The sequence below is a fragment of the Leuciscus leuciscus genome, assembly GCF_965113295.1.
Source record: "Leuciscus leuciscus genome assembly, chromosome: 14".
Lineage (NCBI taxonomy): Eukaryota > Metazoa > Chordata > Actinopteri > Cypriniformes > Leuciscidae > Leuciscus > Leuciscus leuciscus.
The window spans coordinates 31,889,461-31,905,731 of NC_138738.1; the positions used below are offsets into that span (position 1 = coordinate 31,889,461).

General features: G+C 35.7%; 1 protein-coding gene across 1 annotated transcript; it reads left to right on the forward strand.

Moving 5' to 3' along the window:
* The first annotated feature begins 4,687 nt into the window (after nt 1-4,687).
* Nucleotides 4,688-12,559, forward strand: notum2 (notum pectinacetylesterase 2). The gene is made up of 12 exons (XM_082189713.1): nt 4,688-4,953; nt 5,137-5,471; nt 5,715-5,767; nt 6,387-6,482; nt 6,563-6,623; nt 6,722-6,798; nt 6,885-6,984; nt 7,728-7,916; nt 9,539-9,639; nt 9,744-9,891; nt 10,101-10,148; nt 11,352-12,559. The coding sequence occupies exons 2-12, from the start codon at nt 5,158-5,160 to the stop codon at nt 11,650-11,652; spliced, it is 1,488 nt and encodes a 495-aa protein (XP_082045839.1). The 5' UTR covers nt 4,688-4,953; nt 5,137-5,157; the 3' UTR covers nt 11,653-12,559.
* The last annotated feature ends 3,712 nt before the right edge of the window (nt 12,560-16,271 follow it).

The window sequence follows — 16,271 nt, forward strand, 5'->3', positions numbered from 1 at the left end:
TGAAGCATCCAATAAATCCCTGAATGTTGAACACCCTCTCTAGCTCATACAAAATACCTGTATAGATTTGTCAGGTATTTTTATACATAAGATGAAAGTGTGTCTGATCATGTTTGTATTGTAAACCCTAGTCTGCTGTAAAACTAATGTCTCTTCCTCCTTATATTGTCTCTGGCTTATCACATAAACAAAATGCTGTCATTATTTACTCCCCCCTCATGCCTTTCCAAAACTTTATGACGTTTTTACCACAACTATTATTCTTATTTTTAGACCTTGTAGGTTAATGAGTATATTATACAGAAATCTCAATGTATAAAACTGATGACCAAACTGTGGTGTATATTTTGGTCACCACTCCATTAGTATAAGTGTATGAGTTGGGGTGTAATAACATTAGCGCATAGAACAGGTGAGCATATGTATGAATGTATAGATGTTTGTCTTTGTAAGTCATGACATTGTTTGAGGAGCCTACAGTTGTGTTGGCACCTCCAACGGCTGCATTTCGGATCAGATGGGGCAGCTTATGTGAGGTCCCAGAGGGTGGCGTGACCCCAGGGAACATTAATCAATGGCTTTGACAGGAGTGTGGCTTCACCAGCATGACTTCAAGGCCATTCTGCTGCTCAGCACTGTCATGAGTTTGTGCTGGCTCTTCAAGCTATTTGCCCAAGCATTTGATAAGGCCCCACATGACCCAACTAGTGGACTCTAACATACACTTACAGATGGATCCCAATAGTGCTCAGGATTTAGATACGTTTTGTACGTTTTGACTTCCAGACAGTCAGTGTAAGTTGCCCCCTTTAAGGGATAGTTCACCCCAAAATTTTAAATTCTGTCATTAATTACTCACCCTCATGTCGTTCCAAACACGTAAGACTTTCATTAATCTTTGGAACACAAATGAAGATCTTTTTTATCAAATCTGAGAGCTTTCTGTCCCTCCATTGACAGCTACGTAACTACCACTTTGATGTTTCGAAAAGTTCATAAAGAGATTGTAAAACTAATCAATATGAATTAAGCGGTTTAGTTTAATCAGAGAACATAAACAGAAGCTCAACTGAACCTGCTTGACATGCTAGAACAAACCTCGTTGTTTCTTGCTGAAGCTCAAACATGCTGCGTAACACGAGAATGAACCTCATGCTTGAGCTTCTGCACAACTGATGTCTGAGTTGATGAATCATCTTTTATATGTGAATAAAAGCCTAAATTCAATCTGTTCATCATATAAAGCAATTCAATGACGTCCAAGTTGAACATTAAGCTTTCTCCAATGTTAGAGCCATGGAGGTTGGTATCTCCCGTAATAAGACCATCTCAGTTACTGCTTAATTGGTCCAGAACACTTGAGTAAATAGACCCTTTTCGCACTTTCAGGTTTGAAACGTGGAAGTAAACGATAGAAAGGCAAACTTTTGATTGCGTTTTAAGGAAATTTCATAATTACGGTTACTCCGACATGACATGAAGTCACCATTTACAGTTGCAGTACATGGGAGACCACAGCAATTACTTTTTGCGTTCCCATTTGCTCCAGCAGCAAAAGATAAAGTGCAGTACTGCATTTCAATGACTTTCTAAAAAATAGATGGAGATAGATGGATTACTGTAGGCCAGTCAGAAGAGAGAGATATACAGTAGGTAACATCCCTCAGCAGCCTATTAAAAACTCCATTACATCAGTGTTAATTATTGTTTGTAATTTAATGCCAGGGTTATACTGTATAAATCAAAGTGTACAGTGTAGAGTTAAAAATGCACTCATATGGTTACACTTTATTTTAAGATGACGTAGTTACATTGTACATACTCAAATAAGTACTGAAAAATACTATTGAACTACATGTACTTACTATAGAGTTAGGTTTGGTTTATGGTTAGTTACTTGTAATTATTCATGAATTAGTGTTATTACTACAGTAAGTACACGTAGTATCTTGTGACTACGTCACCTTAAAATAAAGTGTTACCCAAAATATTTTAAAATATGTATTGAGCAACTAGATTAATGATATATATCAAGGTCAAAAATTGTGTCATCACACATTGTGTGGAAAAAAGTTTATTGCTTAATTGTTCAGCAACACACAAGTAAATTGTTTTCACAGTGGTTAGTGCATCATAGGTCAAAGAACAATGCAACATAACAGGTGTAGTATGTTCAGCCATGTAATACTACACACCTGCAACGTTCTAATACACCTCAGTTGGGTGTGGAATGATGCGATGAAGCTCTTGCATGATAAAAGTGACTTTTGAGTTGCAATCTTGCTGTGCAATCTCAAAATTAAAATCATGCCACTTGTTTTCTATGGCTATTACATCATGGAGCCTGCCAAGGCCATCAATCCCATTGACTGCTTACAGAAGGTTAACATGTCATCTACCATAACGCCTGCTTCAGCACTTTAGTGGGCGTCTCACACTTTGCACCAATCCAGCAAAGCCTGAGATGTCAGTGCTGATGACAAACAGCCATATCTCAGCAAAAATCATCACTCCTCTTGGGGCTTACACTGTGAGCGTGCAAGTCACCTGCACCTTTGCATATATATTTCTCTCTCATAAAATGCACTTGAGCACTGCTGACAGTCAAAACTATCTGATTTTCAAATGATCCCATACATCCCATGGTTCAATTCAACCTACAGCTCTAGATGAACTTGGATCTTGCACTGAACAAGCCGAACAACTGCCTGGTTTGCAAATCGCAAGCATTCAGCTTAGGTGTTTAGATGATGTGATCCCTTTGGATCACGACCTTTACACATTACTCTGCTCTGAAAATCAGATCTATACAGTTCTCGGAGGCGCGGCATGCTTTGATGCCTGTCAGCTGAGAAATGCTCTCGCCTGCCTTCAAATGCAGTGTTGACACACACACGGACACAGACAAAGTGCTCGGACCACTCAAGTGCTTAATGTCAGGAACTGACCTTGGCTGTACATTCCAAACAAACCGAGCACTAGTTCTTTGCTGGCCAATGGCTTGGTCACTTGATTATGATGTGGAATTGGTTTCCATTTTAACGAAAATCAGACATTATGGTCACCTGTTCCTCTTCGTGTCATTTCTGGTCAAAAGTCACAGAGTTGCTTCGGGTTCAGACCCACAGACAAAGTCTAACTATCTGTAGCATCTAGCCAGCTTCTGCAAAAATCTATTGAAGCAGATATCAAAGACAAAAAAAGACAAAGCAATGCCATCTAAAAGCTTTTTTCAAAACATTCTGGCTTGTATTGGAAAAAGCAGGTGAAGGATTTACACCTTTTTTTTCTCTGTTTTTCTGCATTTTGAGGTCTGCTTCGCAGATTGTTGCAGTGAATTTTGGGAAGACAGGAGCACTGTGCGTGCTTCTAAATACAGAAAGAATGAAGAATGTTTTAAGCTCAGTAGATCAAATTCAGAAATGTCATTTGATTAGCTGTTTAGACATTTTTGTCTAAATATTTTCACATATCTGAAGCATTTCTGGCAACACTTTAAAGACTTCAGGTCTTACAACACAATGAAAGGTAAAACATCTTGAGTCTAAAACTGTGCCTATACGAGAAGTCCAGGTTAAGCAATCATAATATTATATTATATTATATTATATTATATTATATTATATTATATTATATTATATTATATTATATTATATTATATTATATTATATTATATTATATTATATTATATTAGAAAGTTGGTTGGTTTCTAAATAACTTTTTTCATTGTCTACGCTGTAAAAAAAAAGTTGCTTCCTTATTTTTAAGTACAATCAACTTAGATGTCATTTCAACTTAAATTACAATAAATTGACTTTAAAAATTTGTTGAATCTGTGATAATTATTGATTATAATTATTATTAAATTGACTTTAAAAATGAGTTGAATCTTGTATAACTTATTTTTAAAAAGTTGAAAACTGCTTAACTTATTGAGTTAAAGCAATGTAAAAACATTTGTTGTCATAACTGATTGATCATCTAATTTTTTACAGTGTACATATGGTTTTATTGTAAATTTAAATTATTGAAATAATATTCCTTTTACCTTTAATTGATTCTTGTTGAGTATACCAATCTTTTTTAAGTTATACCCAGCGATTTCTGGATAAAACTGGATTGACAATTGATTACCACAATATTTGTAGAAAATTCTCATGTCACAGTCTAATAAAGAGACCTTTTCCAAGCAAGGGACAGTGCTTGTATTTAGATGGAAGTATAATGCTTTAGTTGGTCAGATGCAAAGATAAAAAGTTTTCCCATGCCGAAGATGTAACAAACTTTCCATAACATCATTCATTTACATATAAATTTCACCATGATAGATAAGCAGAGTGGATAATGACAGCATCAGTCTCAGCTGCAGCTTTATGTGAAGGTCACACTTTAACCCTAGCATTAAAATCAGCAGATACTTTGTAAATCTGTGCCCAATTCACTGCCATTTTACTAACATCTGAAATTTAAGAGTTCACATTTTCAGAAGAGACACTCAAAGGATTATTAGGAGTGAGTGAAGAGTTTAGTGAGCTTGGGAGAGGTCTGCTCCAATGACCTAGAGCCACATGCCATGTAGCTGCTGGGTTATGCAGGTATTTCAACCATGTAGGTGTTTAAATCAAAGTCGAGGGGAGGGCGGGAGGGCTTGTTGTGAGACTAAGTTAGGTGGGGAGGGGAAGTTTTTGAAATATGGTTGGGAGAGCGCATGTTATCTTTTCTCCTCGCCATTAGACGTCCAGGTTTGGTGTGTCATTGGTTGCAGCCCAGAGCTGGCACCAGCTCAAAGGGGATGTTGAGAAATGCTGCCCATATGGTGGCACTATAAAATCTAGCACAGACCACAACCAAAGACAAGGATCTGTTCAGGACGCCAGCACAGCATCAATTCAAAAACCACATTTCCCGCAGCGCCTGAGGATTTTTGGGGACCAGGACCAGTTGCTTAAAGGGGTGAGTGTTCATTTTAAGACTGTGGCCATAAGGTTGAGCACTTGTAATTTAATTGGTGGTGTCAGATTAAGTCATTAAATGAATTAAAAGCAGTGTCTTTTCAAAGCATGGGCCCTTTATGATAAAAATTAAGATGTTGCTGCAAATCGTTTCATGCCGACTGTTCTGTTTGGCCTTTTTTAGGGAGGTCCTGACGGATTTGATATGAATATTCTGTGTCATGTTATGTTCCTGCTTCTGCTGGGACTCATTTCTTGCCAGAACAACAATCGCAATGTTAAGCCGGGTGGAAAACCTGCAAAGAAGCCTAACAGCCAAGCTGTAGAGGCAACCCAGCATGGCCCTGAAGATGACCCAAACCCTGGGCTGGCAGGTGCTGCCGATTCCAGTAAAGAAACAAATCCCGGAGGTCGCGGCACCACGCAACAAAGTGCATCTGTCAACAAGCCCGTTGATGAAATGAAGCTGTACTTTCTTAAAAACACATTAGTGACATGCAACGACGGTACTGCCGCTGGGTAAGACACAGCAATGATATCTTCACTGCTAGCCAGAGGTGCATTTAATAAACTTGGCAATTTTCAGTTTTGTACTGTATTAAACTGTATGTGTCAAGTTAATGAACTGTAAGACCATTAGCTACAAAATTGTAGCAGTGTGGTGATGTCGCATTAAATATTGGTCCTATGACCGTTTTGAAAATGTCCTCATATGGTCCTCATATGCTCCCCAGACCATCTATATTTATTTGTGTCCCACAGGTTTTACCTAAAGGAGTTCAAAGGAAGTAAGAGATGGCTGATATTTTTGGAAGGTGAGTATTTTAAACAAAGTTAATTTTGTCGAGAGAGGTCAGCGAACTTAAATGCGGTGCTCTGCGTTATTTTGACTTCTGGTCATCTTCTTAGACGACATTTTTCTTGCTTTTTCGGAGCACGTCACATCAAGCTGGTTCACCAGTATGTCGAGAAGATATATAGTTTCACTGGACAAGAAAAGTAACATGCAATGTTGAATTAGCCAAGTCAAAATTAAACAATACAAGATGGCGAGAGCACATAAATAATAATGCAACGTCCCTCAACAAGAGGAAGTGACTTTAAATAGAGGGGGAGAGACTAATAAACTTACTAAACACGTAATTGTTACAATAATAAGCCGTAACTGTTCTAACAGGCTGACGTGGATTCATTGGACTGTTTTTGTTAAAAGAATAAAATAATATAGTAGACTAATATTATTTTAGTAGACTGTATGGTAGATTAAATCTGTATGGTAGATTATCCCCTCTACCGCAAGTTTTTGTTTTTACTAGAAGGGAGGAATCACAAGTTAAATACAGCAAATGTGTGCCAGTATTCAAACTGTCTAAGCTTTTGAAGTCTGCACAAAGGATGCTTAATGTGAGGTTAATTCCAATTAATCATATTTAGGTGGCTGGTGCTGCTACAACAAAGAGACCTGTGATTCCAGATACAAAGCTATCCCCCGACTTATGAGCTCGACTGACTGGCCTCAGACACGCAAAGGTATAGGCTGATATTAAACAGACACACATCTGCTAGCAAGCCATACTTCAGTGATTCTTAATGAAAACAATTATTTGCAGGGAGTGGTTTGCTATCAACACAAGCTGATGAAAATCCTCACTGGTATAATGCCAATATTGTGTAAGTTTCTGAAAAATTCAAGAGTGAGATTTACATCACCTATATAATTAACATCTGACTGACTTATGTATCTTATCTGATGTTTCTTATGTAACTAGGTTTGTTCCCTACTGTTCAAGTGATGTGTGGAGTGGTAACAAAGCAGCATCAAAATCCAAACAGGGAAAGGAAACAGGTACATATTTCAGTGATGCATTTGGTCTGACCATTACCATTTTTGTTACCAAAATTAGGATGCTCTATTTCTTTATTCTGCCATAGAATATGCTTTCATGGGATCTCAAATCATTCGGGAGGTGATCAAAGATCTTGCCCCAAAAGGACTGAAACAAGCCAAAGTTGTGATGTTGGCAGGAACGAGGTGAGATCTCACTGGCTGTGTAACCAAACTCTGCTTGAAAATAAAGTTCATGACATTCACGACATTGATTTGTATCTGTATGTTCCTCAAATTATGGAAATGATTTGTAGTAAAAGATAGATTCATTAACAGTATTAATCCCGAAATACAGTGAGCTTTCTGCATTGTCTGGCCTCGAAAAAGGGATTAGAGGTTAACTATTATTATTATTATTGCTCAGACAATTATATTTGTGGATGTTCTGCAATTTATTTACACAAAGAACTATAACTATTATAATTCCCATAATTGGATTTGAATTAACTTATGAACAGAGAACACTAGCAACCATTACACCTGTTGCTGCATATTGAGATCTAATAACAAGATGCTATGAACAATTGAAACAGAGCCATCTGGATTACCATGAAATCCTATTCCCGTCCATGGACCACCCCTTGAGTTTTACCACAAGACCACCTCCATACACTGACCGAAGCACTATTTTCAGCACATCCTGTTGTCTACCATTAAATTTTTAACTGCAGCCTGTAATGCTATAGACAATGACATAATATCTATATATGTGTCCTGCCATGCAGGATTCTTCCAAGGTTAGCAACATGCTTTGTTGGTTTTCCCAAAGCATTTGTTAAAGTCATTTCATATTCAAAGCGATATTTGTAGTTCATTGGTTTGACAAACTAGATTTTGGGGGCTGAGGTCATATTTTGGGATTGAAAGGTTTTTATTCTGTCCTGCAGTGCCGGTGGAACAGGTGTGCTACTGAACATTGATAAGGTGTCCAGTCTTCTGGAGCAGCTGGGTGCAGACGCTCAGGTGCGCGGCCTTGTCGACTCAGGCTGGTTTCTGGAAAGCAAACAGCAAAAGGTTCCTGACTGTCCAGACAGTGCTTCCTGCACCCCTGTAGATGCCATAAAAAAAGGACTTCGGTAAAGTATACACTCAAGCTATGGGGTTTTGGTAACATTTGAATTTACAGTTTATTACACAAATACTTAAGAGTGACCTGAATAATGATTTAGGACACTTAATGTTATTCACAATTAAATGAAAATGTATAATACTTTTATAATTATAATTTATATTACATGCAGTTAGTTGAATATGTACTTGAACGAGTGCTTTTTTGACCCACTTAAGTAAACCTTTATGTGTAATCTTTTTAAATTCTATTGGGTTACACTTTATTTTAAGGTGTTTGTGTTACAGTGTAATTATACATTTAAGTACTGAGTAATAATAATTTACTACATGTACTTACTATGGTTGGTTGGTTTAGGGTTAGTTGCATGTAATTATGCATAATTTATAGTTATTACTACAGTAACTATATGTAAAATGTGTAACAAGGACACTGTAAAGTTACCTATATTGTCTTTGAAATATGGTGCACTGCTGAATGTACTTATAAGCATTGTCAACGTAAAACTTTTAATTTGACATTTTACAAAGTGTACTTAAGTGTGTTAAAAACATAGTAATGTACACTAATGTGAGCTTTGATTTCATTACAGTTTTTCTCAATCGCTTTGGCACATTTTTCGAAAGTGAAAGTGTAAGTGCAATTGTCACAGCTGTTCGCTGGAACATCACAACTCTATTGCATGTCTGCAAAACGTAGTCACTCACCCAAAACACTGGGTCAAAATCTTTAGAAGTTTTATCACCATGGAAAAATGTGTTAAATACAAATTTTATGGGGTTTTTTTCCTACTTTTTTGATAACACTAACTGCTTTGTTTTGTCTGTGTATCACACTGAGCATTTTAAATACAAATGCAGACAGTAGGTAAAAACTGACTGGGAAAAGTCAATACTGTAGTACACAAAAAGAAAATGAACATTTGTATTTACAGTAGATTTATTTTTGCAGAAATGTGTTACATGTAAGCTGAAAATTCTCGGTTCCTTGTTCATTTTTACACACTCTTTTATGTCTTTCTCTAACACATACATATATATTCATGCATATCTTCCCATTGCTCTTCAATGACAAGAATATTCAGTTTACATGTAACACATTTCTACAAAAAGAATTATTTATGGGATATAACATGTCTGACAGATTTTGAACACTGAAAGGATAATTTTGCATGCGATGGCTCACATGATGAAAGAATGTTTAGAAGTTGTGAAGAGTTTGACAATTTCACTCATAAGTTTTGATCAATAAGCCATGTGCACTTAGTCATTGTGCAAATTGTAGACAATTGTACTTGTTGTTTTGCACACATGTGAAGAATTTCAAATCTGACCTAAACAGGAAGCTTACTGTTGAGAGATTTGAACTTTTGAGGGGGAAAACAGTCTCATTTGAGAATTGAGCCAAAGCGATTGAGAAAAACTGTAATATTATATTACCTGCAAATACACACAAAAAAAAAATGTAAGATTCAAATTACACTACAAGTGCACAATCAAGTGCACTTCTTTTGTTGCTCATACTGTGCAACTATACTGTTTCTCATATAGGATTAGGCATTTGAATTCAACTTCAGTTCATAACTCATCCACATATTGTTATTTTCTGATGATTTAACATCTCTGTTAGTTTCTGGAGTGGTGTTGTTCCAGAAAAGTGCAAGCAACAGTATAAAAGAGGCGAGGATTGGCAATGCTTTTTTGGACACAAACTGCACTCCTACATAACCGGTGAGGGTGTGCTGTCTGTGCGATATGAATGAAAACATTCTCACAGAAGTGGCTAATGCTAATAAGAATTACTTCCTTTAAAATAAGGATGTGTCCCTTTGTAGCTCCGCTATTTGTTGTTCAGTGGTTGTTCGACGAGGAACAGCTACGAGTGGAGAACATTTATATGGGTGGCCAGTCACTCTCAGAGCAGCAGTGGACCTACATGCAGAACCTGGGAAAAGAGTTTAAAAACTCTTTCAAAGATGTTACGTGAGTACATTACTTTCATAATGTATTAAGTTACTAATAGCTGAATAATCACATCAAAATCATGTCATCAATAGTAATGTACAGTGTAAAATTTGATTAACAATGATAATTACTATTCATATTAGGAAGCAAACATGATGAATCTGTGTGTTTTGCTAAAGGTTGTATATCTTGTGTGTACTAAAATGTCTTTCTGTATGTTGTTTTAGGGCCGTGTTCGCCCCCTCCTGCCTTTCCCACACTTTGATAACCAAAAGGTAAGGACACGCAGGCACCCTGAGACACACTCCTCATGGGTGAGCTCACAGCCTGCATTTGAACACTCGTCCATCATGATGCATTCTAGGTGTCACCAAAATGCCACCTCATGGTTTCACACTTAATTAATGGCTCTGTCTATGAGCTCAGCTGAGAGAGCAGTGGGACAGATGATTTGTGAGGTGAACCGTGAAACTATATGGCGAAACACAAGCTGCTTATAAAGAGACTGGTTAGACTGAGGGGACATTAAATTGCCAATTAGTTAAAACTTACGTCTAAAGTGCACTTAAAGGGGCATTAGCAAGCTTCCAAGGGGGCCGCAGGATGACTTAAAAATACATAGATTATAATTAATATAATTAAAATAATAGTTATAATTTATTTAATAAATAATTAATATTAATATTAATTAAATACACTGTAAAAAAAATTCTAACCTCTCCAAGTCAAAATTTTCTAGTGACTGGTCACATCTAAATTTTTAAATTGGCCCAAGGGCAATTCTTGTTGCAATAGTCTGTTAACATTGGCTCAATGAGAAATAATACGTCAGACTAATTGAAAAATTTAGATGTGATCAGTCACTAGAAATTTTTGACTTGGGGATGTATTTTTTTAAAATAGGCTACTCATATTCAGACTACAGTCACTTTTTTATTGATTACATGCTTACATGTTATTCTCACAATGGCAGTCAAATATTCATAATTCATTGATTCTCCCTATAACTTTTTATCTTTTAAATTTTCCTTTCTAAATAAGCCTACTGCTTGTATACGTTCAGAAGGTCTTCCAGGTTTGTGGAATTACACACACAGTCACAGCTTTTCATCACTGCATTTACAGAAATTATATCACTTCTGTTTTCTCAACATTGCAGCATGATGAACACATTCATTATTATTTGAACCTGACAGTTATTATTTAAAATTAAAGTTATATAACCGTGTAAGGCTTTTGTCTTTTGAACACATTAAAATGTACAAAATCACGTCATTTGTATGTAAAATCTTTTGCGGCAGAATTGTGACTATCTAGAGTGACGTAAAAGTCTCTCTAATTCTGATATGACTGTTCAGACTGAGGTCGCATACGAAACAGACCTGTATCTAGGAAAAGATCAGATTCTACGTGGTCTGTGCTGTTCGCACTGTTATGAAAAACACAATTTTTCCTTTTGTGGATTTTTTCTCTTTCAGTAATTGGATGGATTTCCAGGTCAAGGGGACGTCACTTTCCCGTGCTCTGCAGTGCTGGGACAAAAGTCTTCAGGAGGCCAATAAGAACAGCAAAACCGCTCTGAAGGGCTGTCCCTTTCATCTCATCGATAACTGTCAATGGCCACAGTGCAATCCAACTTGTCCAGCCCTGATTGACCAGGCCACACAACAGGAGATGACTCTGCTCCAGGTGCTGGCCAGTATGGGCTTGGACCTGCAAAAGCTAGGCTTGGATGCAAGCGGGGATATTTCAGCCAGCATGGTCAGCAATGGTGGCTAAATTAGCATTAGCAAGTGGTGGTGTTCTTATCGACACGGTTCACCTCATCCATAAATTCGAGATTGTTCAGTGGCTTCCTCTCTGGCCACTTCCAGAGATGGACCTGGGTTTGTCTAGTGAACATGTCACTGGATTTCAGTACCGACAGTCTGCCTTTAAAACCATGTTCTATCAACAGGAATGATTTCGGATTTCAGGGTTCTCCCTGAGCGCCTCTAGACACAGTTAATCAATGGTTATCACAACTGCTAAATAATCTAATTCATCACTTCAGTTAAGAGAACTAGTGTCTGGGTTCAGTGTTTTCACTAAAACTGTCTGACAGCATCATACTGTACAAATAGAATCAAAAAGAGCTGAATTTACTGTTATTAAATCTGAAGAATGTACAAGTTGCGAATGAACATGGATTTAGTAGGATCTTTGCATCACGTTTTGGAGAAAACCAGTGAGCAGTCTAATAACTGCATGTATTTAAAAAACTAAAAAAAACTAAAAACGTGACAGGACAGCAGAACATTGCAGTAACCACATTTTCCAAACATCCTGCCACAATACTTACTCTACGTTATCTCGTTCTCTACGTATCTTCATTATTTCAAGTGCATGCTGTTTTAAGACGTTGTAGTCTATTTTGTAGGCGAGAGTCATAAAAATGAAAGACATTGATGCGAATGGATAAATGTTCTGTTTATTTTTGCCTTATATATGTATAAGTGTGCAATTAGATATTGACAACCTTCCTCAAATACAAAAGCCTTCCTCATTCATTCAATCATATAATTATCTCGCATAATTACACTTCTTGCCTATTGTCATGATCTGTAATATCCATCAAGTTCTTTTGACATTTATAGTTTGTTTAAATTATCTTGAACACTAATAAAAGACGAATGAAAACTTTAAATGTACAAGATGTCTTATTTTTGGTCCCCATGAGGAAAACAGCTTATAAATCAAGTGATGTTTTTTTTTTTACTTTACAATAAGGTTCATTAGTTAACATGAGTTAACTACCTTAGTTAACATGAACTAAGAATGACCAATACTTCTTCAGCATTTATTAATCTTAGTTAATATTCATTTCAACATTTACTAATAAAAATCAAAGGTTGTGTTTGTTAACATTAGTTAATGCACTGTGAACTAACATGAACAAACAATGAACAGCTGTATTTGTATTAACTAAAATTAAGAATGATTAATAAATACTGTAACAAATGTATTTGCTCATTGATAGTTCATGTTAGTAAATACATTAATGTTATAATGAACTTTATTGTAAAGTGTTACTATTTTTTTTTAATGTAAACATGGTTTAGTTGGATGTTTTCCAACTTTACAGGTCTGACTGACCTATAATGTGAATTCCACACCTTAAAATCTCTTTTTAAAATTGAATAGCACAGTTAACAGCCAATTTACATTGCAAAACACTGTGATTGAACTGATCCGTTTGAAATGTGGTCTGAGCAATTCTTGATCAAACCTAGAATGATTTCCTAGGTGTAAAAATGTGTGATCAACCACAATCTTATCAGATATCATATTTCTACATTTTACATTCTACAGTACATTTTCAAATGGCTGTATTGTTGCATTTTAACAATACCAGGTTTCGCATCATCTCATTGAAAAGATAACTACATTTACTGTCTGAGCAGAACATTATGGACTGGAATTTCAAGACTTCTGCATTCCTGTTTTAACTGCATTTCTTCTTCTTCTTTTTTTTGCTAGTCAGAAATATTTTTTTAGAATTGTACTTCTTCATTTCTTATATTTCTTTAAGGGAAACTATATGGGGATGTTGAAAAGCTTACTGGCCATCTTTCCAGGGCATCCCCCAACTGTGGCCTGAGATGCTGGAATAGGCTCCCGCAAGGCGACCCTAGAGGAGAAGCAGTTTGGAGAACGGATGAATTAATGAAAAGCTTTTAGGCTTGATGTCAATGTCTGGCAGGTCTGCGAGGTTTTGTTTCCCCATGCAATTTCCTAAAAGAATCAAGTGGAAACTTTGAGTGGGAGTTTCATGGGTAAAAAGTAATCGCCTATGTTTTCACATTCATTATTAAGCAAAGACATGACTAAGACACTTCTCATCAGTGTTTGAACAAAATATGTCTTGAGGGGAATTTCACTACTATATACATGCATAAACAATTCATTTTGAGAGGTAGAAAACGGTGAAGGAAACAGGTCATATGTAACTATACAGACAAGACTAGACTGACTTCCTGTAAACAGCAGTTTGACTGTTGTACAGGTCTGAAGTCTCTGAAGTTACATGTCTTGATGTTCACTGAATAATTAAGAATAAAATGTTTATTGCATTGAAACTTTTTCCTAAATGAAAGTAGAAAAGGTTTGTGCTCACATCGAAAGCAACATTGTTTATTTTGCATCTCTTGGCTATTCTTCTGATTAAAATGTATGCATTATGCAAAAATTCAATGTTTCAGGTGCAAATTCTGAAGCATTTAACTTTAATTTCCCTTTGATAAGATACCAGGGCTGGCTAAACCACTAGAGCAATGCAAGCGATGCCTCATGTCACAATAATACTTGATATACTGGAATTCTATCAGCGACGTTGGTTCTCTTTTTTTCATCCATTTCTCACATAGAGATTTTTGTCTTTGTTAAAGCGTTATAAGCCATGAACCAAGGTGAATCATAACATTACAAACTTTGATTTAAGAGCCGTTCCACCGAAAGGGTGACATTTCTGTCCCCAGGACATTATAAAAAATTCAGTTATAATGAAAATGAACTCTAAAATAAATTGTATTATTAAGCAAATTGTCCCACACATTAAGCTAACTGCAAATTGAAAATCTACAATTAAAAACAAATAATAAAAACTACCTAGAACGCTAAAAAATAGCATTTGTTGCATGTCCCCATGTCTCTATCTCTATACTTTACCCTGAAATAAAATTATTAAAATGTTTTGTTTTTGTTTGTTTTGTTTTTTGCATTGGTGTGGGACTTTATATCCAATCTATGCTACAAAAAAAAAAAAAAATCCATGAAAAAAATATATATTTTAGATAAAAAACACATTTTAGTTGAGTCCCTGGGTTTTCACTCAGTCCTGTTACCCTAACACATACCCTAACACTCTAAAAAAAAACTTGGAACATTCCACAAGACACATTTTTAACAGGAAGTTGCATCCTCTGGATCTTCTGAAGGCAATGGGAAGATCATTATTAAGTCCTCTCATTTTAATTTCTGTAAATTTGATGAAATTGTAACTATGACTGAGAAGGTCAATCTCAAATACTGTTCTGTTACCTAAATTATTTCTTAGATGTTATTTGTTTACTTTAAAAATATGAACTTTAGGTAAGTCAATAGAATTTGCTCAGTGTCCTTGTGCTATTAGCATGTATGCTATGTGGCCATATGTCATGTATTTGATAACTTTTTGCTTAAAAACCAACGCATTCTCATCCCAAGTCGTCATATACTGACGCTTTTGACATTTCGTCTACATCGAACGCACATGGGACCCTTTAGCGTCAATATAGAGACGCACAGAGCTTTGTTCGGTAATGGGTAGGTTTAGGTCTGGGGTAGGGTTAGGGTTAGACCTCTAGGAGGTCAGTATATGACGACTTGGGATGAGATCGGTTCCTTTCAGTCCTGTAACTCATATGAAAATCAGTAAAAAATACAAAGGTACTTTATGCCTTCAGTGATAGAAAAAACTACAGTCCCATGAAGCACTGCGAACAGAATCGAATTAAGAACAATGGAGGAATATACTTTTTTAAAGTGTTGATTATATATATGTTAAGGTAAGGTTCATTAGTTAACATTAGTTAATACATTAATTAGAATGAGCTAATAATGAACTGCACTTATACAGCATTTATTAATCTTTGTTAATGTTAATTTCAACATTTACTAATACATTATAAAAATCTTGTTAACATTAGTTAATGCACTGTGAACTAACATGAAAAAAATGAATCACTGTATTTTTATTAACTAACGTTAACAAAGATGAACAAATACAGTAACAAAAGTACTGCTCATGGTTAGTTCATGTTAGTTAATACATTAATGTTAACTAATGAACATTATTGTAAAGTGTTACCTATATTTCTTTTATTTATTTCTTTTTTAGTTCATTGCAAAATATGCACATATATTGAAATATATAATTATTTTGAAAGCGTAGAGAGACTGACTTGATTACGTAACTAATTAGCAGTGCTTCATGGGAGTGGGGCGGAGCTAAAGAGTTATTTTGATGCATTTAGCTTGTTTCGAATCTCTGATTGGTGGAATTTTCGGTACATTATCATGGGTAATTTAGTTTTTTACTATTCCGTTGTTAAACACGATTATTTTAAAACTAAGTTGAAGTGATACGGAATCGTTTTTACTTCCGGAACCCAACTGTTGCTCTCTATTAAGCATATTTCCAACTAATTTAAAATGTAAACACATAAAACATCACTATATATTTTAATAGCTAGTAAATAAGCTAAAAATATTATTAATATATATATATATATATATATATATTTCAAAGAGATATATATTGTGTTGATTTTGGGGTGGGGATTGTGTGTTCCTTTTCTCTCTCTTACTCTTTGATCTCT